This window comes from Engystomops pustulosus, chromosome 4 (genome assembly GCF_040894005.1).
Source record: "Engystomops pustulosus chromosome 4, aEngPut4.maternal, whole genome shotgun sequence".
NCBI lineage: Eukaryota > Metazoa > Chordata > Amphibia > Anura > Leptodactylidae > Engystomops > Engystomops pustulosus.
Window position 1 is genome coordinate 146550870 of NC_092414.1, and position 24077 is coordinate 146574946.

A 24077-nucleotide genomic window follows, 5' to 3' on the forward strand; every position below is an offset into this window, starting at 1 on the left:
GAAAATTATATATTAAAGCATAAAAAGCATACAGGAAATTTTAATTTATCTTAACAGTCTGTTAATGTAGAAGACATTGCATAATAAATGCAGTAAAGCATCAGCATATGCAATTTGACAAAATACAGCCCTTATTAGAATTTGTGTCACTTTTCTGCTAATAAATCTATGCCAAATTGTAAGTAAAAGTACAAATGAATCATGATTTTTCTTATTTCTGAGCCTTAATGTAACTCTTCTTTTTGGTAAAATAACCTAGCATTGTACTTAGATGTAATTTTACTATAATTTTCCTGCAGACAAAGTGATATTACTAACATTCCATCAGAAATACCTTTTAGGCTTCTATATGTTCTATTAGGAAATCATGTAAAAGAACTTTATAAATAATACATGATAGACAGTAAATTAATGCCAGTTTGTAGTTAGAAAGTAACATTATAAATAGGAAATAGTATAACCCGGGAGTGATCTTTCATTAGACATATTCATTTTGAGCAAAACTTTTTAGGAAATAAAAATGTGACAATTGTAGCACTATACTGTATTATAAATAGCTGCCACTTTATGGGATCCATAACGCATTGATCTTGGTTGCAGATTTTCTTTAAAAGACATAGACCACCAGGATACTGGTGTGTGCTCTCTCGGACAGGTTCTGCTCTCTTTTTTTGCTCCTTATGCCATTGTTTTAACTGAAAAAAAGACTTTTAAATTATGTAAATGAGCCTAAGGGACTCTGGCCTCCATAGTTGTTAATTAAGCCCAGTGCCCCCAAGGCTTTGCATAGATTTTAAAGCTTTTTTGTAGAAACAAGGGAATAAGGAGCTAAAAGAAGATCAGATCTTGCCAGAGGGAGCACACACCAGATAGTAAGTGTACTTGGTTTAATATCCTTGATCCTGGTGCTAGATTTCCTTTAAATGATACCAAATTAATATCAGGTGTACTTTTCTACAAATTGAAAGAATCCATTATTCACTAGGGGACAAATAAGGGATTACTGTGAGTCTGACATGTCATCTGCTCCTAAGTGACCCATGTGGTTAGACCAGTGGTACTCATTCACTGTTTTATTATTTTATATAGGACACTTAGTGGTCACTTATATACAATATGCTCACAAGGGTCTTGAGGCTTGGAGCTGGATCACTCCTGGATGATGGCAAGGAACATTGTAAGAAGTTGTAAGGATCCTCCAGGGGCACTCCTGGCTGATAACAGTCCTGGGCTAATGGTCAATGCAGCTGGCCCAGGGACACAGAGGATTCAAAATCATAGTTTTACCCAGAATCCAACGGCAGCAATAACTTTAGTGCAGAATCTGTCTGGAAGCTGGCTGGGCTGAGATTCAAACTAGCTGGCCATGGCACAGCCCTGGAAAACTTCCTTTGGTTATGATTCCCCTATATATGGGTCTAAATTAGGCTTCTGCAGCTCTGTAGTCATGGTCTGCAAGTTGCCTCTGTTTATCTCCATACAATAGTAACTTTACCACTCTCTACCCAACCCAGACCCAGCCATTTTATTTACTTTAGGTTTTCCTTTCTAGATGGTTCTTTATGGCCAGCCAACCAGGATTCACAAATATTTAAATATTAGAATAGTAACATTCTAATATTGTAACATTACAATGACCATTAGGTGGCGGTGGTACTGCACCTTGCTCACTCTTTTAAGGACTTAGTGCAGGGATACATTGGGAATGCTTATAGTAAATGGATGGACCTGGGACCAATTTCAAATAGATCCCAACTGAGCACCTAGGTTGTCATTGAGAGATCAATCTATCCAAATACCAACACTGATTCTCTTATCAAATTTACAAAATTTCTTCCTCTAGGTATACACATAGCTATCAATGTGGTATAGCAACCAATGAGCCAGTGGCTAATAACACAGATTTACAATAAAAATGTAGAATGATTTACACTACGAGCTTGGAATCTGCAGCATATATCAATAATTATATATCGATAAATCAATAATTACTGCAGAAACTAAATGTGGTTTCTAACTCTTGCAATGCACAGAGGACATCGACCTCTGGGGTTCAGGAATTTTTAACTGAGAATTGCAGAACAAACCAACCATTTACAACTTTTTATCGCACATAAGTCTCTTGTGACCCAGGCCTTGTGTCACCGTTGTGGACAACAACTAAATATCTTGTCCATAGCAACAGACATGTTCAGTAAGCTCTAACCTCATTGGCTAATATGATATTGGCATCAAAACTAAAAACGGTTAACTATAGACAGAACTCTAAATCCAATTCTTGTCTTTTCTTTCCAGTATATTTGTGAAAGGCACTTCCAGAAAGTTCTGAACCGCAGCTTATTCACAGGTTTACAGTCTATTACTCATTTTGGAAGGCCACAGTTTGAGCTGTTTTTCACCTCTCTACAGGAAGTTCACCCAGAGGTAAGTGATTTAGTGCTGAAATAAATTTGGATTAAAGTCAAATGGATCTAATTAATTTCTGCTTAGTCGTCTACGGTGCCATTAACACAGTTCCCGTTTCAACACTGACACATTATTGTAAGTAAAATTAAAACCCAGCTAATATACCCTTGCCGCTAATTATTGTTTTGTCTTAATATCCAGTAATTTAATAAAATATATTATGGCTATAAAGAATTGCTGAGAAACTATTTGCAGTACTGTGCTAATTAAAGGACAACTAATAACTTTTCCATCTACTGAAATGTTCTAATTAATCCAATGGTCTAATGTCTGAATGAGAAGCAACCAAACTTATATCAATAAGGGAACATAGAAAACAAGAAATTTCGATCAGAACTTGGTGTTCTAGAAGAGCCTTTTAGTTTAATGTACCCAATATCTGTCGGAAGTATGCTTCCAAATGGCAAGCTTTCAGGGGGTGTGACCTGTAGTGTAGATGAGAGACTAGATAACCCCTGGTCACACATATTCCTTTGTTCACATCTGATATCCCCTACTCACACCTGTTGACCCTACTTACACATAATGACTCTTGCTTACATCTCCCCATCACATCTCCTGGCTCCTGTTTGGTTTTTTTACCTGTCTAGCTATCAGTTCCTGCTGACTTTCCCTTTTCACATTTTCTATTCTCCCCCACTTTTGCCTATTCCCTTGTTTGGTTCTACAATTTAGTATGTGTCACAAAATAAAGCTCTAAAAATGTTTAAGATAGCACACTAAAAAAGTAAGTTAGTAGACAAGTAAATAATAATTGCATTCTGGGGGGTTTTGTTAAGAAATGTCATGTTCATTGGCATAAATGGATGGAAACTTCATAATACCACGCCTCTTTGAGATATGTCTAACTGATTAGTCTTTTGAGCAATATAAATAAAGAAAAATGGCGGCACTCCAGAGAAAATCTTTTTCGAAAAAGTGGGGTTACTTTATTCCAGGGTGCAATGTTTCAGCTCCTGTTCAGGAGCCTTTTCTGGTTATGTTGTATCTTTGTTTTGATAGCAAAGTCATTGACAGTAATATAGTATTTCTTTATTTTTAAAAAATGGAGCCTCTACAGCTGAATACATAATGTATAATACTGTATACTGTTTCATATTATCTTACAAATATGTTCTTGACTAGAGATGAGCGAACATGCTCGTCCGAGCTTGATGCTCGGTCGAGCATTAGGGTACTCGAAACTGCTCGTTACTCGGACGAATACTTCGCCCGCTCGAGAAAATGGCAGCTCCCGCCGTTTTGCTTTTTGGCGGCCAGAAACAGAGCCAATCACAAGCCAGGAGACTCTGCACTCCACCCAGCATGACGTGGTACCCTTACACGTCGATAGCAGTGGTTGGCTGGCCAGATCAGGTGACCCTGGGATAGACTAGCCGCTGGCCGCGCTGCTCGGATCATTCTGTCTCTGGATGCCGCTAGGGAGAGAGCTGCTGCTGGTCAGGGAAAGCGTTAGGGTGTTCTATTAGCTTACTGTTAGGCAGGAGTGATTCTCAAAGAACCCAACAGCCCTTCTTAGGGCTACAATAACGTTCTACTTTTTTTATTTTAATTTGCATCTTTTACCATTTTGTGAGGAATTAGCAGGGGGACTTGCTACCGTTGTGTTTAGCTCTTAGTGGCACACATATCCATAGCAAAGACCGAAGTGGGAAAATTCAGTAGGGGTTGGATTTCTATTAGGCAATAACTCAGTGTCATCTCATCTGGCATAGTAGTGTGCTTCCTTTGATACTTGGCTAGAAAATAGCCATAGGAGAATACAAACAGCTTCTTGAAGCCTACAGTAGCGTTCTATATATTTGATTTCTGGTTGATCTGCTGGTGGCTGTAGTTTCTGCAGTGCATGTACTTGCCAATTCTGAGCAATTTGTAGTGAGACTTGCGACCGCTGTGTTCTGCGCTTAGTGGCGCACATATCCATAGCAAAGGCCGAAGTGGCAAAATTCAGTAGGGGTTGGATTTCTATTAGGCAATAACTCAGTGTCATCTCATCTGGCATAGTAGTGTGCTTCCTTTGATACTTGGCTAGAAAATAGCCATAGGAGAATACAAACAGCTTCTTGAAGCCTACAGTAGCGTTCTATATATTTGATTTCTGGTTGATCTGCTGGTGGCTGTAGTTTCTGCAGTGCATGTACTTGCCAATTCTGAGCAATTTGTAGTGAGACTTGCGACCGCTGTGTTCTGCGCTTAGTGGCGCACATATCCATAGCAAAGGCCGAAGTGGCAAAATTCAGTAGGGGTTGGATTTCTATTAGGCAATAACTCAGTGTCATCTCATCTGGCATAGTAGTGTGCTTCCCTTGATACTTGGCTAGAAAATAGCCATAGGAGAATACAAACAGCTTCTTGAAGCCTACAGTAGCGTTCTATATATTTGATTTCTGGTTGATCTGCTGGTGGCTGTAGTTTCTGCAGTGCATGTACTTGCCAATTCTGAGCAATTTGTAGTGAGACTTGCGACCGCTGTGTTCTGCGCTTAGTGGCGCACATATCCATAGCAAAGGCCGAAGTGGCAAAATTCAGTAGGGGTTGGATTTCTATTAGGCAATAACTCAGTGTCATCTCATCTGGCATAGTAGTGTGCTTCCTTTGATACTTGGCTAGAAAATAGCCATAGGAGAATACAAACAGCTTCTTGAAGCCTACAGTAGCGTTCTATATATTTGATTTCTGGTTGATCTGCTGGTGGCTGTAGTTTCTGCAGTGCATGTACTTGCCAATTCTGAGCAATTTGTAGTGAGACTTGCGACCGCTGTGTTCTGCGCTTAGTGGCGCACATATCCATAGCAAAGGCCGAAGTGGCAAAATTCAGTAGGGGTTGGATTTCTATTAGGCACTAACTCAGTGTCATCTCATCTGGCATAGTAGTGTGCTTCCTTTGATACTTGGCTAGAAAATAGCCATAGCAATAGGATAGGATTGTTTGGTTTTAAAAACTCAAAAAAAAACAAAAAACACAAAAAAAAAAAAAAACACAAAAAAACACAAAAAAAAACAAAAAGAAGTAAAAAAAAAAAAAAAGTTATAACTCTCATTTTAAAAATGTTTAACCCGAGGGCTAGGGGTAGAGGACGAGGGCGGGGACGTGGGCGTCCAACTACTGCAGGGGTCAGAGGCCGTGGTCCTGGGCGGGGTGAGACACCACCTGCTGATGAGGGAGCAGGGGAACGCCGCAGAGCTACACTCCCTAGGTTCATGTCTGAAGTTACTGGGACTCGTGGTAGAGCACTGTTGAGGCCAGAACAGTGCGAACAGGTGATGTCGTGGATTGCTGACAATGCTTCGAGCAATTTGTCCACCACCAGTCAGTCTTCCACGCAGTCCACCCATGTCACCGAAATCCCCACTCCTCCAGCTCCTGCACCTCAGCCTCCTCCCCCCCAGTCTGCCCCCTCCCAGGAAAATTTGGCATTTGAACCGGCATACTCTGAGGAACTGTTTTCTGGACCCTTCCCACAGTCACAAACCACTTGTCCGGTTGCTGCTGAGCAATTTTCCGATGCCCAGGTTTTCCACCAGTCACAGTCTGTGGGTGATGATGACCTTCTTGACGTAGTGGAAGTGTGTAAAGAGGTGTCCGACGATGAGGAGACACGGTTGTCAGACAGTGGGGAAGTTGTTGTCAGGGCAGGAAGTCCGAGGGGGGAGCAGACTGAGGGATCGGAGGATGATGAGGTGACAGACCCAAGCTGGGTTGAGAGGCCGGGTGAACACAGTGCTTCTGAGACGGAGGAGAGTCCTCGACCTGAACAGGTTGGAAGAGGCAGTGGTGGGGCCAGACGGAGAGGCAGGGCCAGAGCTGGTGCATCAGCGCCACTGTCAACTAGTGAAGCTCCCGTGGTGAGGGCTCTTGCGGCGAGGGCTAGATCTTCAGAAGTGTGGAGGTTCTTTAAGGAAACACCGGATGACCGACGGACTGTGGTGTGCAACATTTGCCAAACCAGGCTCAGCAGGGGTTCCACCACTACTAGCTTAACTACCACCAGTATGCGCAGGCATATGAATGCTAAGCACCCCACTCAGTGGCAACAAGCCCGTTCACCTCCGGCCGTGCACACCACTGCTCCTTCCCCTGTGTCAGCTGCTAGTCAGCCCCCTGCCCAGGACCCTGGCACAAAAACCCCATCGTCGCCTCCACGATCCTCCACAGCATCCACCAGCGTTCAGCTCTCCATACCCCAGACGCTGGAGCGGAAACGCAAATATAGTGCAACCCACCCGCACGCCCAAGCCCTTAATGTGCACATCTCCAGATTGCTTAGCCTGGAGATGCTGCCCTATAGGCTAGTAGAGACCGAGGCCTTTCGCAACCTCATGGCGGCGGCCGCCCCTCGGTATTCGGTCCCCAGCCGCCACTACTTTTCCCGATGTGCCGTCCCAGCCCTGCACCAGCACGTGTCAGACAACATCATCCGTGCCCTGACCAACGCCGTTTCTGACAAGGTCCACCTGACCACGGACACGTGGACGAGTGCTGCCGGGCAGGGCCACTATATATCGCTGACGGCACATTGGGTTAACTTGGTGGAGGCTGGGACCGAGTCTGACCCTGGGGCTGCTCATATACTGCCGACGCCGAGGATTGCGGGGCCTACCTCGGTCCAGGTGTTTCAGGCCTACTATGCCTCCTCCTCCTCCCACCCCTCCTCCACCTCCTCCTCCGAACTACCATCCGTGGGCACGGCGCCATCAGTCGGTAGCTCTAGGCACAGCAGCAGTGCCGTCGCTAAGCGACAGCAGGCGGTGCTCAAACTGCTGAGCCTAGGCGACAAAAGGCACACCGCCCAAAAGCTATTACAGGGCATCACGGCGCAGACTGATCTGTGGCTGGCACCGCTGAACCTCAAGCCGGGAATGGTTGTGTGTGACAACGGCCGTAACCTGGTGGCGGCTCTGCAACTCGGCAGACTGACACATGTGCCATGCCTGGCCCATGTGTTAAATCTGATAGTGCAGCGTTTCCTCAAGACATACCCCAATCTGTCTGATTTGCTCACGAAGGTGCGCCGCATCTGTGCGCATTTCAGGAAGTCCAGCCCAGATGCTGCCACTCTCAGGGCAGCGCAGCGCCGCCTCCAACTGCCCGCTCACCGACTGTTGTGCGACGTGCCCACGAGGTGGAATTCAACACTGACCATGTTATCCAGAGTTTACCAGCAGCGCAGAGCGATTGTAGACTGCCAGATGTCAACTTCCACCAGAACTGGTAGTCAGGTCAGTCAGCTTCCTCAAGTCTACAATGAGGAGTGGACGTGGATGTCTGATATCTGTCAGGTGCTGAGTAACTTTGAGGAGTCAACACAGATGGTCAGTGGCGATGCCGCCATCATCAGCCTCACCATCCCGCTGCTTGGCCTGTTGAAAAACTCTCTGGTCAGCATGAAGTCGGAAGCTTTGCGCTCGTCACAAGAGACGGGGGAAGAATATTCCCTTGTTGATAGCCAAAGCACCCTGAGGTCTGTTTCTCAGCGCATATCGGAGGAGGTGGAGGTGGAGGAGGATGAGGAGGAAGAGGAGGAGAATGTTGGCGAGACACAAGAGGGGACCATTGTTGAGTCCTTCACTGTTCAGCGTGTATGGGCAGAAGAAGAGGAGTTGGAGGAGTTGGAGGAGGAGGAAATGGACAGTCAGGCCAGTGAGGGGAGTGAATTCTTACGCGTTGGTACTCTGGCGCATATGGCAGATTTCATGCTAGGCTGCCTATCCCGTGACCCTCGCGTTCAAAGAATTTATTCCAGCACCGATTACTGGGTGTTCACTCTCCTGGACCCACGGTACAAGCAAAATCTTCCCACTCTCATCCCTGGAGAGGAAAGGAGTGTGAGAATGCATGAATACCAGCAGGCCCTGGTGCACAAGCTGAAACAGTATTTCCCTTCTGACAGCGCTAGCGGCAGAGTGCGTAGTTCTGCGGGACAAGTAGCGAGGGAGAGTAGGCGAGCAGGCAGCTTGTCCAGCACTGGCAAGGGTACGCTTTACAAGGCTTTTGCCAGCTTTATGTCACCCCAGCAAGACACTGTCACCTGTCCCCAGTCTCGGCAGAGTAGGGCTGATCTTTACAGAAAGATGGTGAGGGAGTACGTAGCTGACCATACCATCGTCCTAAATGATCACACAGCTCCCTACAACTACTGGGTTTCAAAGCTGGACATGTGGCACGAACTGGCGCTGTACGCCTTGGAGGTTCTTGCCTGCCCTGCCGCTAGCGTCTTGTCCGAGCGGGTTTTCAGTGCAGCTGGTGGCATCATCACCGATAAGCGTACACGCCTGTCGACTGACAGCGCTGACAGGCTGACGCTTATTAAAATGAATAAAGGCTGGATTTCTCAGAATTTCCAATCTCCACCAGGTGAAGGAAGCTCAACCTGAATAATTGATCCACTCCTCCTCCTCCTCCTCATTTTCCTCCTTCTCCTCCTCTTTGTACAGTAAAGCAGGGGAAAATGGCTATTTTTTGACAGGGCCCACTGGCTCTTGCTATAGTACTTCATGCATTTAATTTTTCTGGAGGGCCACCTACCCGGTCCTCTGTTTGAAACAATTTTTGTGAGTGCCACATACAGGCACTCAATCTATTCCATTTTTCTGGAGGGCCACCTACCCGGTCCTCTGTTTTAAAAAATTTTTGGGACTGCCACATACAGGCACTCAATCTATTCCATTTTACTGGAGGGCCACCTACCTGCTCCTCTGGTTTGAAACATTTTTGGGACTGCCACATACAGGCACTCAATCTATTCCATTTTACTGCAGGGCCACCTACCTGCTCCTCTGGTTTGAACAATTTTTGGGACTGCCACATACAGGCACTCAATCTATTCCATTTTACTGGAGGGCCACCTACCTGCTCCTCTGGTTTGAAACATTTTTGGGACTGCCACATACAGGCACTCAATCTATTCCATTTTACTGCAGGGCCACCTACCTGCTCCTCTGGTTTGAACAATTTTTGGGACTGCCACATACAGGCACTCAATCTATTCCATTTTACTGGAGGGCCACCTACCTGCTCCTCTGGTTTGAAACATTTTTGGGACTGCCACATACAGGCACTCAATCTATTCCATTTTACTGCAGGGCCACCTACCTGCTCCTCTGGTTTGAACAATTTTTGGGACTGCCACATACAGGCACTCAATCTATTCCATTTTACTGGAGGGCCACCTACCTGCTCCTCTGGTTTGAAACATTTTTGGGACTGCCACATACAGGCACTCAATCTATTCCATTTTACTGCAGGGCCACCTACCTGCTCCTCTGGTTTGAACAATTTTTGGGACTGCCACATACAGGCACTCAATCTATTCCATTTTACTGGAGGGCCACCTACCTGCTCCTCTGGTTTGAAACATTTTTGGGACTGCCACATACAGGCACTCAATCTATTCCATTTTACTGCAGGGCCACCTACCTGCTCCTCTGGTTTGAACAATTTTTGGGACTGCCACATACAGGCACTCAATCTATTCCATTTTACTGGAGGGCCACCTACCTGCTCCTCTGGTTTGAAACATTTTTGGGACTGCCACATACAGGCACTCAATCTATTCCATTTTACTGCAGGGCCACCTACCTGCTCCTCTGGTTTGAACAATTTTTGGGACTGCCACATACAGGCACTCAATCTATTCCATTTTACTGGAGGGCCACCTACCTGCTCCTCTGGTTTGAAACATTTTTGGGACTGCCACATACAGGCACTCAATCTATTCCATTTTACTGCAGGGCCACCTACCTGCTCCTCTGGTTTGAACAATTTTTGGGACTGCCACATACAGGCACTCAATCTATTCCATTTTACTGGAAGGCCACCTACCTGCTCCTCTGGTTTGAAACATTTTTGGGACTGCCACATACAGGCACTCAATCTATTCCATTTTACTGCAGGGCCACCTACCTGCTCCTCTGGTTTGAACAATTTTTGGGACTGCCACATACAGGCACTCAATCTATTCCATTTTACTGGAGGGCCACCTACCTGCTCCTCTGGTTTGAAACATTTTTGGGACTGCCACATACAGGCACTCAATCTATTCCATTTTACTGCAGGGCCACCTACCTGCTCCTCTGGTTTGAACAATTTTTGGGACTGCCACATACAGGCACTCAATCTATTCCATTTTACTGGAGGGCCACCTACCTGCTCCTCTGGTTTGAAACATTTTTGGGACTGCCACATACAGGCACTCAATCTATTCCATTTTACTGCAGGGCCACCTACCTGCTCCTCTGGTTTGAACAATTTTTGGGACTGCCACATACAGGCACTCAATCTATTCCATTTTACTGGAGGGCCACCTACCTGCTCCTCTGGTTTGAAACATTTTTGGGACTGCCACATACAGGCACTCAATCTATTCCATTTTACTGCAGGGCCACCTACCTGCTCCTCTGGTTTGAACAATTTTTGGGACTGCCACATACAGGCACTCAATCTATTCCATTTTACTGGAGGGCCACCTACCTGCTCCTCTGGTTTGAAACATTTTTGGGACTGCCACATACAGGCACTCAATCTATTCCATTTTACTGCAGGGCCACCTACCTGCTCCTCTGGTTTGAACAATTTTTGGGACTGCCACATACAGGCACTCAATCTATTCCATTTTACTGCAGGGCCACCTACCTGCTCCTCTGGTTTGAACAATTTTTGGGACTGCCACATACAGGCACTCAATCTATTCCATTTTACTGGAGGGCCACCTACCTGCTCCTCTGGTTTGAAACATTTTTGGGACTGCCACATACAGGCACTCAATCTATCCCATTTTACTGGAGGGCCACCTACCTGCTCCTCTGGTTTGAAAAATGTTTGGGACTGCCACATACAGGCACTATCCAAATTAAATTGTCTCCATAGCAGCCTCCACACGTTGTCTCCATTGCTACCTCCAAAAGTCGTCCATATAGCTGCCTCCATACATCGTCCCTTTATCAAACGAGGTGTGTCAGGCAGAAATTTGGGTTGTTTTCATGGATTCCACATCAAAGTTGTTAACTTTGTCGCCACCCTGCTGTGTTATCCACAAAATATACTGGCAAACTTTTACCATTTAGGGATATTATTTCAGCGCTTCTTGCGCATCTGTTTACATTCCCCTCACCCGGCATATCCTAAACTTATAAGAACGCTACTACACTTGATCTTATACAAAAGGTTCTTAGAAGTGCTGTTTGGGGAGTAGCCTAGAGACAGGGGCTTGGATTGGCGAAAGCTCGCCTGGCAGCGGAACGCCAGCTCCATGCGCATCATGCGCTTCTTGCGCATCTGTTTACATTCCCCTCACCCGCCATATCCCAAACTTATAAGAACGCTACTACACTTAACTTGGTGCAGGCTGGGACCGAGTCTGACCCTGGGGCTGGTCATATACTGCCGACGCAGAGAATTGCGGGGCCTACCTCGGTCCAGGTCTCAAAGGCCTACTATACCTCCTCCCACCCCTCCTCCACCTCCTCCTCCTCCGAATTACCATCCGTGGGCATGGCGCCATCAGTCGGTAGCTCTAGGCACAGCAGCAGTGCCGTCGCTAAGCGACAGCAGGCGGTGCTGAAACTGCTGAGCCTAGGCGATAAAAGGCACACCGCCCAAGAGCTATTACAGGGCATTCCACATCAAAGTTGTTAACTTTGTCGCCACCCTGCTGTGTAATCCACAAAATATACTTGCAAACTTTTACCATTTAGGGATATTATTTCAGCGCTTCTTGCGCATCTGTTTACATTCCCCTCACCTGCCATATCCTAAACTTATAAGAACGCTACTACACTTGATCTTATACAAAAGGTTCTTAGAAGTGCTGTTTGGGGAGTAGCCTATAGACAGGGGCTTGGATTGGCGAAAGCTCGCCTGGCAGCGGAGCGCCAGCTCCATGCCAAGATCCAACTAACATAGTTTTAACTGCAGCACCTTTAATCTACTACTAGTTCACTGCCTCCATACATGGTCCCCTTATCAAACGAGCTGTGTCAGGCAGAATTTTGGGTTGTTTTCATGGCTTCCATGTTAACTTTGTCGCCACCCTGCTGTGTAATCCACAAAATATACTGGCAAACTTTTATCATGTACCGATATTATTTGAGCGCTTCTTGCTCACCTCCTTTGGTTCCTCTCTGCCACCCATTGGTTTGAAGCCTGAGTCCATTTAGGGTATGTCGCCATGACACTCTCTAGCCTGCTGCCGCTGCCTCTGCATGCCGTCCCCTATAGTGTCAGGGTCAATTATTGGATGTTTTAGATGCTATCTAGCTTCATTCTGTCACTCTGTCATGGCCATGCTGTTGCCCATAATTTTGGCATAATGGTGCGATTAGGCAGCCTCAGAGGCATCCATGCATGCTGCCCCTGCTGTTTCCTGTCCATTTCCGTGGTGTTTCCATCCTTTTCTGAGGTTCCCAGGTGTTTGGCCAAGCTTCCCTGTGCAGAGCCTTGGTCCCCTTGAAAAATGCTCGAGTCTCCCATTGACTTCAATGGGGTTCGTTATTCGAGACGAGCACTCGAGCATCGGGAAAAGTTCGTCTCGAATAACGAGTACCCGAGCATTTTAGTGTTCGCTCATCTCTTTTCTTGACATCTAATGTTGTATACTTATAATGGCTCAAATAAAGTCTCTAAGAAAATATAAGAAAATAACAATCATTTTAAAATTATAATAATTATTATTAATATTATTGATTATGATCATTATTATTATTCATTGAACAATAAAAAGTAAAACTATTTTTTGCTTTCCTTTTAAGGTTAAAAAAATTGGAGTTTTCAGTTGTGGGCCTCCCGGAATGACAAAAGGTGTTGAAAAAGCTTGCCAGACCCTCAATAAGAGGGACCAGACACATTTTACACACCATTTTGAAAATTTCTAAAGTGAAGTTGTAAATGTGATTATTAAATACATATTTTTGTGGTATTTTAGATGTATCCAAGACCTTTACTGGTATTTTTAACAAATGCTTTTATTAAAAATTTGGATTAAGAGTCCGCTTCATTTTTGTGATAAAAAAAATATGGGTGGCGATGGCAAAGAATCACTTTTCCACTTGCCCTGGGGTTAGAGGGGAGATTTTCTAGTTGCCCATGGCAACCAATCAGAGCTCAACTTTCAATTTATAAACAGCTGTGGGAAAATTAAAGCTGAGCCCTGATTGGTTGCCTTTGGCAACTAGAACAACTCTGCTCTCAGACACTTCTGATAAATCTCCCCCAATATCTTTAGGTTAGTAAAATAAGGTCATAAAACAAAATTAATTTTTTTTTTCCAGATCCCTGCTGGTCTATACCTTCTGGCCACTTCCCGACACACCCAACAAAACCTCTTGTTATTTCCCTAAGTGTAGTGACCAGCTGTAATAAAAGATTTTTTTTATTTTTTAAAAAGTATTTTACTGGTAATGAGGAAATTGGAGAATCCACTGAGTCACCTATCTGGGTTAGCTTTGGACCCTATCTACGACTACCAGGAATTTTCAATGTCTTATTATCTACAGCTAGCACATGTCCTTATTCACTTCTTTATATTCAAGCACAAGGCTGCGGTCACAAAAGATAGAGCAGGTCCTATTCCTGCTTGTAGTATGACCTCTGCAGTCTTTTACTATGGTCAACGGCGCTCACCTACCTATGACTTAGGGGCTGCAGAGAACAATCGACAAGACAACCTCTATTAACCTCTATACAGGTATTTGGACTTTTAACCCACAAAATATATGTACAGATATAACACAATAATTTTCCAATCTACTTCCTTCTCAACCAGCTCAACCCTTGAGGAATAGGAGCAAATTAATCATCATTTACACACATACAGTGATTAAATGTAGTACAGGCGGTCCCCTACTTAAGAACACCTGACTTACATACGAACCCTAGTTACAAACGGACCTCTGGATATTGGTAATTTATTGTACTTTAGCCCTGGCCTACAATAAACAGCTGAAACAGTTATCAAATGTGTCTGTAATGAAGCTTTAGTGTTAATATTGATTCTTATGACAACCCAACATTTTTAAAATCCAATTGTCACAGAGACCAAAAAAGTTCTGGCTGGGATTACAGTGATAAAATATACAGTTCCGACTTACATACAAACTCAACTTAAGAACATACCTACAGACCCTATCTTGTATGTAACTGCCTGTAACTACAATCACTGGTTTCACAAAAAGCACAGTGGCATTACTACTATGTTGCTCTAGATGGCAGCCAAGTGTCAATAACAAGAAAGGGAGAGGTTGAAAAATTCTCTCTTTATGCCAGTACTAACACAAGACTTAAATGGTAAATTGACATTAAGTGACAAATTTAACAAGTTTCACAAACCAAAGCCAAATATGGAAAATAATCTCATTTTACTTTGTTAAAGGGGACCTGTAGATCTTCAACTGCGTGATCAGAAGAGTGAAAAGACTGACAAAAACAGAATTTCCTATAAAGTGTATTTTACCATAAAAATACCTCTGAGAAACATTGAGCACTAAACATATTTACAAAGTAGAAATATTTCAGTAAAAACATGTTTTGGAAAATAATCTCCAGAAAAAAATGTAAAATAATGCATGGTGCCATATCTATGACCTATAAATGTACAGTATGTACATTGCTAGTGCTCTTTTTATCAGTATGAAGATTTTCTTTGATAATTCTTCTGAAGAGTCACAGCAGAGGCAATACTACAATGTTAACATAGTTCAAAAGAGACTAATGCACAACCAGTTTTTCCCACCAGATGGCAATATACATCACTGTATATTCAATCACATAAGGTCTGGTGATGAATCTGACTGCAAGAAAAAAAAAAAAAACAAATGAGTTGTACTCATGGGTTTATGGCTTATAGTCGTGTTCTCCAGTGTGATATGCTAATATTTCTCATCATCAAGTCATTAGTCACTGCACATACCAGATAAAGGACAACAATTGGATCAAAGCATCCCTAAGAAGAATCCACTCCATGCAGACAGCAGCTCCTCAGAGCCTAAATCTTATAAGCATGTCGTATGAACCTATCTCTGATCAAAACTGTGTTTACAAATGTAGGGTTTTTGGTGCATTTTTAAAGTCCAGCATTTGTAGTTTTTTTGCACCAAGTTTCTTTGGTGCACCTTTAACATGGGGTGTGTGACGCACTTCTGTCAGATACTGCATGATAAATGTGGCACACGATCTGACTGTGCACCAGAACGCCACTTTGAGTGCAGAATTTTGTATCGCGTCAGGTGTAGTGCAGCCGCCACACAGATGTGTCATGGACAGAAAACTGGTGCAGGGGCTTTAATAAATGTGGGCCAATTTGTCACCAACACTAGGGACCACCCACAGCCAAAATTCTGAATGTAGAAGAGGCTGCAGTTTGGAAATGGCAGATTTTGAATGCATGAAAATATCAGTTCAGTGCAAAAAAACTACTTAGTTTGTTAAAACCTCCTTGAGCAACTTACAGAACTTTACAGTATTTCTTTGTCATTTATAATAGGAGTCCATTATTTCTCTGAGCCATCTGTAGATCATCTAGGAACTTCTTATATTAGTTGGCCAGGATTGAGTTGCCTCTGTGTCCCTGTACTTGGCGTTAGCTGTTACTACAGTCACTTTCCACCACAGCAGCAGTGACAGTGCCAGTCGCTAAAGAGACCTGGGGTCAACTGCTTCCAGCTACGTGCCCAGCGATTGAACTACGATAAACCACTGATCAGTGCTGGGGTCAGGTGTCATCCCCCTACTGATCAAATATTGATAGCCTATTCTCAGGACTATAGTAATTTATGTCCAATGCTTTTAATTACTTAGTTTAACTAAGACCCAAATAATAAGATATTACTTATTTGATATTTTTTTGCTTGATGTGGTTGTACTGGGCTTGTTTTCCTTTGTGTTATTGTCTTCTATGTATTCAACAGGGTCAGCTCCAGGTTTCAGTAGGTCCCTGGGCGACAGAGCCTCAGTGGGCCCCTTTGCAGTGAACTCACGTGGCAACATTAAAATTTCAGAAACTAAAACAGTTTCCTGTTATATTCTTGTTTATCATACCAAACAGCCACCTCATGGTTATTTTATATGAGCCCCCTCACATATATGGAATTATTAGATACAGCTCCCCTCACCTTCTTGGATTCCTTATGTACAACCTTATGTGGGCCCCCCAGCAGCTCTTGGCCTTGACACTTGCACTGAATATAAGTTTACAAGAGTAAAAACTCTTTCTGCAGAGTTTGTCAACAACTAAAAGAGCTGTAAGGATGGCTACTTTCTTTCTCCAAGGGCTGTTTCACATTAGTCAGCGATTAGTCCATGATCACAGAAGTGACGACCGCCTTGCAAGGGACTGATCATTCTGCTGGGGATTGAACTCTGTGCATTATATTGATATATGATGCACAGAGTTCTTGTTTCCCCGATATGTAGTGGAGCCTACTGTCATCTCTGCTGCATATTGGGGAAATAAGAACATTGTGAACATTTTTCTAATGTACGTCATTAAAAAATTCTGCTTAATGTGCCCCTTAATTACAATGTTACTTCTAAGTTGCTATGGCAAATCTGCCTACAGGATTGAAGAGGGTCTTTCTCTCCACTCCTGTTTGTTACCCAGCTGTTGCTGTTAACCCTTTCTGCCCCAACTGTATTATTCTATGAGCATTATTTTTAAAGATAAAGCTGAAAGTCAAAGGGTTAATCCTTGCTGCCAGAGCTGTTTAACCAATCACAGGGAGATTAGATGTGAACTCTTGCAGCTTCCATAGACACACACTGTACAGCAGGGGTCTCAAACTCAATTTACCTGGGGGCCGCTGGAGGTAGATTCTGGGTAAGGCTGGGCCGCATCAAGTTTTCCACACAAAATGCGCTTACAAAATATCATTATTCAGATTCAAATGTCATGGCGTCTCCCAGCGCAAGGAAAGCCCCGAGCTGGGAGACGTGTTTTCTCTATGAACGCGTCCTGTGTACCGAGGGGTCCCAAGCTCCTACCGCACTGAGCCCAGTCAGGGGCTCAGTGCGAAATTTGATAATATGTTCAATGATATCATTTTTAGGACTGTACGACCTTTTGATCACTTTTTATAGATTTTTTTATATTTTTCAAAATGGCAAAAAAGTGCCATTTTCGACTTTGGGCGCTATTTTCCGTAACGGGGTAAAACGCATTGTAAAAAACGTTATTATATTTTGATAGATCGGGCATTTTCGGACGCGTCGATACCTAATGTGTTTATGATTTTTACTGTTTATTTATATTTATGTCAGTTCTAGGGAAAGGGGGGTGATTTGAAATTTAATTTTTCTTTATTCTAATTTTTTTTTAAAAAACTTTTTTTTATTTTTATTTATACTATTTTTCAGACTCCCCAGGGTACTTTAACCCTAGGTTGTCTGATCGATCCTACCATATACTGCCATACTACAGTATGGCAGTATAAGGGGATTTTCCTCCTCATTCATTACAATGTGCTATCAGCACATTGTAATGAAGGGGTTAAAACGAAATAGCCTCGGGTCTTCGGAAGACCCGAGGCTACCATGGAGACGGATCGCGTCGCTATCTGTTTGAGGCTGTCGGCAGCTTTGCCGGCAGCCCACGCTGTAAAAACACCCGCGATCGGTGCTAGCACCGATCGCGGGTGTTACCAGTAAGCCTTTGCTGCAATATGCAGCAAAGGCTTACCGGCTATGGAGAGGGCTCAGCCCGTGAGCCCTCTCCATGCAGCGCGACCCGACCGCCGCCGTGAATACACGGCGGGCGGTGCTTTTCCAGGTGGGGGCCGCAAAATGTTGTCCCGCGGGCCGCAGTTGGCCCGCGGGCCGTGAGTTTGAGACCCCTGCTGTACAGCCTGGATTACAAATCTCTATGGTAGGGTGTAGCTTGAATTTTTTTCACAAACTAAGCATAATTTGTTAATGAAGTATATTAGAAAAGTGTCCACCACATTCCCCCACACACAATATAAAAGAATATTTCAAATTATGGTTAAACTTTAAATTTAAAACGTTTAGACCTTGAAGAATGTAAAGTTGTCACAATATCCTGAAGATTCCATCCTTCCGTTGATTGCATAAATATTTCAGCAGGTTGCAATCTCCAAATATAGCTGCACAGTGTTTCAGAAGTCTGGTCTGATACCAGTCAAATGTTATTTTTGGTTCACCTATTATAGAAAATAGTTACATATTTCCATCTAGTCAAAGTCAATTAAAAACTAGTATTTTTGTGTTGGTTGAACTGAGGTCTTCACCTTTGTCTCCAGACACATCCAAACAAATTAAAACAAGAGTAACGCCTTCACAATTCAGCAGAACTGTACATATCTATCTGGCTTCTTCTGTCAGATCAATTGAAGATGTTAGCAAGGTCAAGAAGACAGATTCAAATTAGCATTCAGTATCAGTTTACCATTGTCACTCTCTATGTCAGTCTGTTTGCTCCTGCTGTGGCTGTGATATAGGTTGGTGGAAGGAGAATCTATTTGCTGTAGGACTATTTTATAGCACTGTATTTGCATCAAGTGCTTTTCATATAAAATTTAAATTCTTCAATGAATTTCATAATGTTAAACATGATATATGATACATCTAGAGACACATTTTACATCTATTTGCAGATTTTGCCTTGTATATTAATATAACATATTCCAGATTCTAGATTGTTTTATAATGTCCAATACTAGTCATTTAATACAGACCAAATAGGTAAAAAAAAAGGGTTGGTCGAAACTTGGGTTTGTTGATGTTGTTCTAGGTGCAGTTAAAGCTCTCCATGTTCGGACCCAGTTGTTCTCATAGTGTTAAAAGAAGCAATGGGGGAATCACAAATCCAGCTTTTACAGTATACGACTATTTCAATTTTAAATCCAGCTATTGCAGAATCTGACTATTTCAATTTTTAATTGAGTGAACGTGGAATTTGACAGTTTAAATTTTGAATCCAGCAAATGCAGAATTTGACAATTAACATTTTGAATCCAGAAAATTCACAATTTGACAATTTACATTTTGATTCCAGCGCATGTGGATTTTTACAATTTCATTTTAGAGCCCAGATAATGCATAATTTGACAATTTCAATTTTGAATCCAGTGAATTCAGAATTTGCCTTAATTGGCATCTCCAACCACTCACTGACGTGCTGGCACAGCCAAGTCACTGACAGCACACTTGCCGCAGGGCACGACAGCACCTATATAACGTAACACTGTATGATGCAAATAGCATTAAGACTAGTACTGCAGGGTAACACTGTGTGATGAAAATAGTTCTAAGACTGGAACTGTAAGGCAACAGTGTATGATGTAAATAGTACTAAGACTGAAACTGTAGGGCCACACTGTATGTTATGATGCTACAAAGACTGCTACTGTACTGTATGATTCTGTAAATGCAAATAGTAATAAGACTGGTAGTGTAACATAACACTGTATGATGTAAATATCACTAAGACTAGTACTATATGGTAGTACTTTATGATGCTGTAAATGCAAGAACTACTTAGACTGGAACTGTAATATAACACTGTATGATGCAAATAGTATTGAGACAGGTTTTGTAACTAGAGATGAGCGAGCACTAAAATGCTCGGGTGCTCGTTATTCGAGACGAACTTTTCCAGATGCTCGAGTGCTCGTCTCGAATAACGAGCCCCATTGAAGTCAATGGGAGACTCGAGCATTTTTCAAAGGGACCATGGTTCAGGAATAAAATGTGTTATTTAATTGAAAAAGAATGTCTTCTGATAAGTTAGCAGATGTATGCAAACATCTGCAATCTATTCTTCACTGTTCCGCGCGTATATTATCTCCCGACAAGTTATCAGATGTGAAGAACAGTGAAGAATAGAATAAAAACAGTGAACACAGGATCATTTAAGTGAAAAACGCAGTGAAAAACACAGTGAAGAATAAATTACAAATGTTCGGCGCATCTGCTTACTTGTCGGGGTGATACGCTGTCCCGGGATCCGCTCCTCTTCTTCCACTGAAGTCTCCCCGTGCTGCCCGATGTCTCCCCGTGCTACCCGATGTCTCCCCCGTGCTGCCCGATGTCTCCCCGTGCTGCCCGATGTCTCCCCGTGCTGCCCGATGTCTCCCCCGTGCTGCCCGATGTCTCCCCGTGCTGCCCGATGTCTCCCCGTGCTGCCCGATGTCTCCCCGTGCTGCCCGATGTCTCCCCCGTGCTGCCCGATGTCTCCCCCGTGCTGCCCGATGTCTCCCCCGTGCTGCCCGATGTCTCCCCGTGCTGCCCGATGTCTCCCCGTGCTGCCCGATGTCTACCCCGTGCTGCCTGATGTCTCCCCGCTGCCCGATGTCTCCCCCGTGCTGCCCGATGTCTCCCCGTGCTGCTTGATGTCTCCCTGCTGCTTGATGTCTCCCTGCTGCCGTTCCGCGCGTATCTTCCGACAAGTAAGCAGATGTGCCGAACATCTGTAATCTATTCTTCACTGTGTTCTTCACTGTCTTTTTCACTTAAATGATCCTGTGGTCACTGTGTTCACTGTTTTTATTCTATTCTTCATTGTTCTTCACTGTGTTTTTTTAATTAAATGCTCGATCTCGAGCAGGGGAAATACTCGTCCGAGCAACGAGCCGTTTCGAGTACCTTAATACTCGAACGAGCATCAAGCTCGGACGAGTATACTCGCTCATCTCTATTTGTAACATAACACTGTTTGATGCAAATAGTACTAAGAATTGTACTGTAAGGTAACCCTGTATGATACAAATAGTACCAAGACTTAATGTAACCCTGTATTATTAAAATAGTTCTAAGACTGGTACTGTAAGGTAACACTGTATGATGCAAGTAGCACTAAGACTGGAACTGTACAATAACACTGTATGAGGCACTGTATGAGGAAAACTGCATGATGCTGTTGATGCAAATAGTGCTAAGGCTGGTCCTGTAAGGCATGATGCTGTTTGGTTCTGCTAAACACTAATCATGAGTCCTATGTGATAAAGAGTATAATCAATGTAGGCTCCTTGTTAAGATATGTTTTTGATACATGCATAGGAATGGGTTTATTTAGATGAGGGCTTTGACCACACGTTTTTTTACTTCTGTATTTCATTTTAACCAATTCTGGAGTAATTTGTGCCAGAAACTGTCTGAAATGCCTTGTTCCATGCTTTTAAGAGTTTTAGGGCATTTTTCCCACTTGTATGAGTATGAAGGGGTGGTGATATCAGAGAAGAGGGCTCGGCTTTGCAACTAGAAATCTTTATGTTGAACAATTATTGATAGACCAACTAATAGGTGTTGCTAAATATAACTTGAAAGTCTTAACCTCTTAAAGACACAGCTCATATTTACCTTTAGGATACAAATCAGCCTGTGTTATGATATGCAGTTGTAACTGAGGAACACTTTATCTTATCAAGTTTATTTTCAGACAGTTTTTTCATGTCATGTTGTACTTCACATTAATGCTTTATTTTAGTTAAACATTTTTGCGCTTATTTTTAAATAAATGGAAAAATAAATGGTAGATGTTGAAAAATTCATCAATTCTAAATGTTATACTATCATACATCATAAATTAGTCTAACCGCCCAAATTGGTTGCTAACTAACATTAAACATATGTCTGCTTTATGTTGACATCATTTTTATATGTTAATTTATTTAATTAGGACATTAAGAGGCTTACAGTTCGAACAGAAATTTTCAAAATTTTCAAGTACATTTCAGATTCATTGAGTCATATAAGAGAAAATCTTTTTCCAAAAAAAACTTGCTTTGGCCCCTAAATTTTTGTTTTTGGAAGGGCTTTAAGAAATAAATGGACCCCATAGTTTGTTACCCATTTTCTCTGAAATGCAATAATATCCCACAAGTGATCACAAACTGCTGTAGGGGCACACAGTGCAGGTCGGAAGGGAAGGAGCGTCTTTGACCTTTGAAGGGCACATTTTACTGGAACAGGTTGTACACACCAGATAGCATAGATAACATGTTACATATGTTCTATGGGTCAATACTGTTAGAGCAGCTTTTTATACAGCTTTTTATGTTTGACTTGTTATTCAGAATGAAAATTTGTTTGGAAAGTAAAATGCCTTGATTTTGCCTTACTGTCTACTAAGGGGCGTAATGTTTTTTTAAATTTTGTTTATTGAGCTGTTTCAGGGTTAATTTTTTGCAGAACGAATTGTACTTTTTATTGATATCATACAGGGGTTAAATGTGCTTTTTTGTCACTTTTTATTGTGTTTTTTGTTTGGTTGGATGCACAACCAACAGGCAACGTGACTATCATGATTGGGGCCGTTCATGCAGAGGCTCGTACAGATACAGCCTTCTTCCTGCACAGATTGAACAGGTTCTGCTTCTGAGCCTGGGCAATCTCCATGACATTGGGGAACTTCATGGTGAGCTTGTATCTAGCGCTGGGGTTAAATTACTCCATATTTATTATCCAGTGATTCATCTGGTGCAGCAGAAGACTGATCTAGTCCTACTCTGCATTGGCCTAATGCGCAACACATTGATAAATCTCCCCCATACTTTACTGATAGGTTAAAGAGGCTTTTCGATTCTATGCTTATTAATGGCCTATCCATATTATAATTTATCCACATTATATTGGTGGGGATGTAAAGTCTATTTTTACTCCATTACCTTTGTAATGAGAACTTTTGTAAGCCTGGCAAGCAGATTATCTTTGGGGGGTTGTCGCGCCTTCACCCATTTGGTTTGATTTCTTATTCCATGGATGAACTCTAACTATGTATGGACAGGAAAACCCAAATTGTTGCTAATAGATACAATTAATAATAAAGTGGTGTCAGACTCTCTGGATGGATTCCTGTTGTAGTGTTCTGGGCTTGTGATCACACCCGGCTATGCTCTGCTTGAGGCTGTGATTGACATCCTGGCTTCCTCTGAACTGGAGCTGCCACTTGGAGTGACAGCCATCTGAATGAAACCGCTTTAGGGGCAGCATCCAGACACTCTATTTACACTCACCTGATATTTTTATTTGAATTGTATTCCTCTGACCCCAGCTGCTATTTTGCTGACTATTTCTGGTCCCCATGATATTTGTCTGTACCCTTATAATTCTCTTGGCTGCCTGTGTTTTTTATCTCATCGTCATCTTGGTCCTGAATCAGTTTGTTTGACTTTGCTTTGTTTTCTGTGTTTTTTCTTCTGTGTATCATTATTTATTAATTTCTGCTGCTTTGCTCTTACCTGTGTAAGGACCACTGCCCAGTTGTCATGTGTTACTTGGTGCATGGCCAGCAAACAGTCAGGGACAATGGTTGTGGGAATCTAATGATATTTAAAGACAAGTTACATTAATGCATGTTAATGTAGTTGTTTACAGTACTGTGCATTATTGAATCACATTGTCAGAAAAAGTGTAACACAAGGTCTTCTAATATCATCCAGCTACAGGGGTTAGTTACAAACCGAAAGGTGAACATAAAAATACCTAATGCATTTACTTTATTATACTTTGGCATAAAATAACCTGACATCTTTGGTAGGTTTTCTGAATATCTTTTTCAAGGCAGACACTAACCTCAGATAAAACTGTCTCTGGTGACAGACTGGGGCACATTTACTTACATAGCCGCTAGAGTTCACAGAAAGTGCATTGTCCTACTATAATGCAC

The 24077-nt window shown here is 42.9% G+C and overlaps 1 protein-coding gene across 3 annotated transcripts in view; it reads left to right on the forward strand.

Moving 5' to 3' along the window:
• The window catches only part of LOC140127380 (dual oxidase 1-like), a 164785-nt gene extending 151385 nt beyond the window's left edge, over positions 1–13400 (forward strand). For all 3 annotated transcript variants that reach the window (XM_072148000.1, XM_072147999.1, XM_072147998.1), the window contains 2 exons: positions 2296–2424; positions 13213–13400. In XM_072148000.1, the coding sequence (XP_072004101.1) occupies positions 2296–2424; positions 13213–13335 (252 nt within the window). In that variant the 3' untranslated portion in view covers positions 13336–13400. The remainder of the gene's footprint in view (positions 1–2295; positions 2425–13212) is intronic.
• The last annotated feature ends 10677 nt before the right edge of the window (positions 13401–24077 follow it).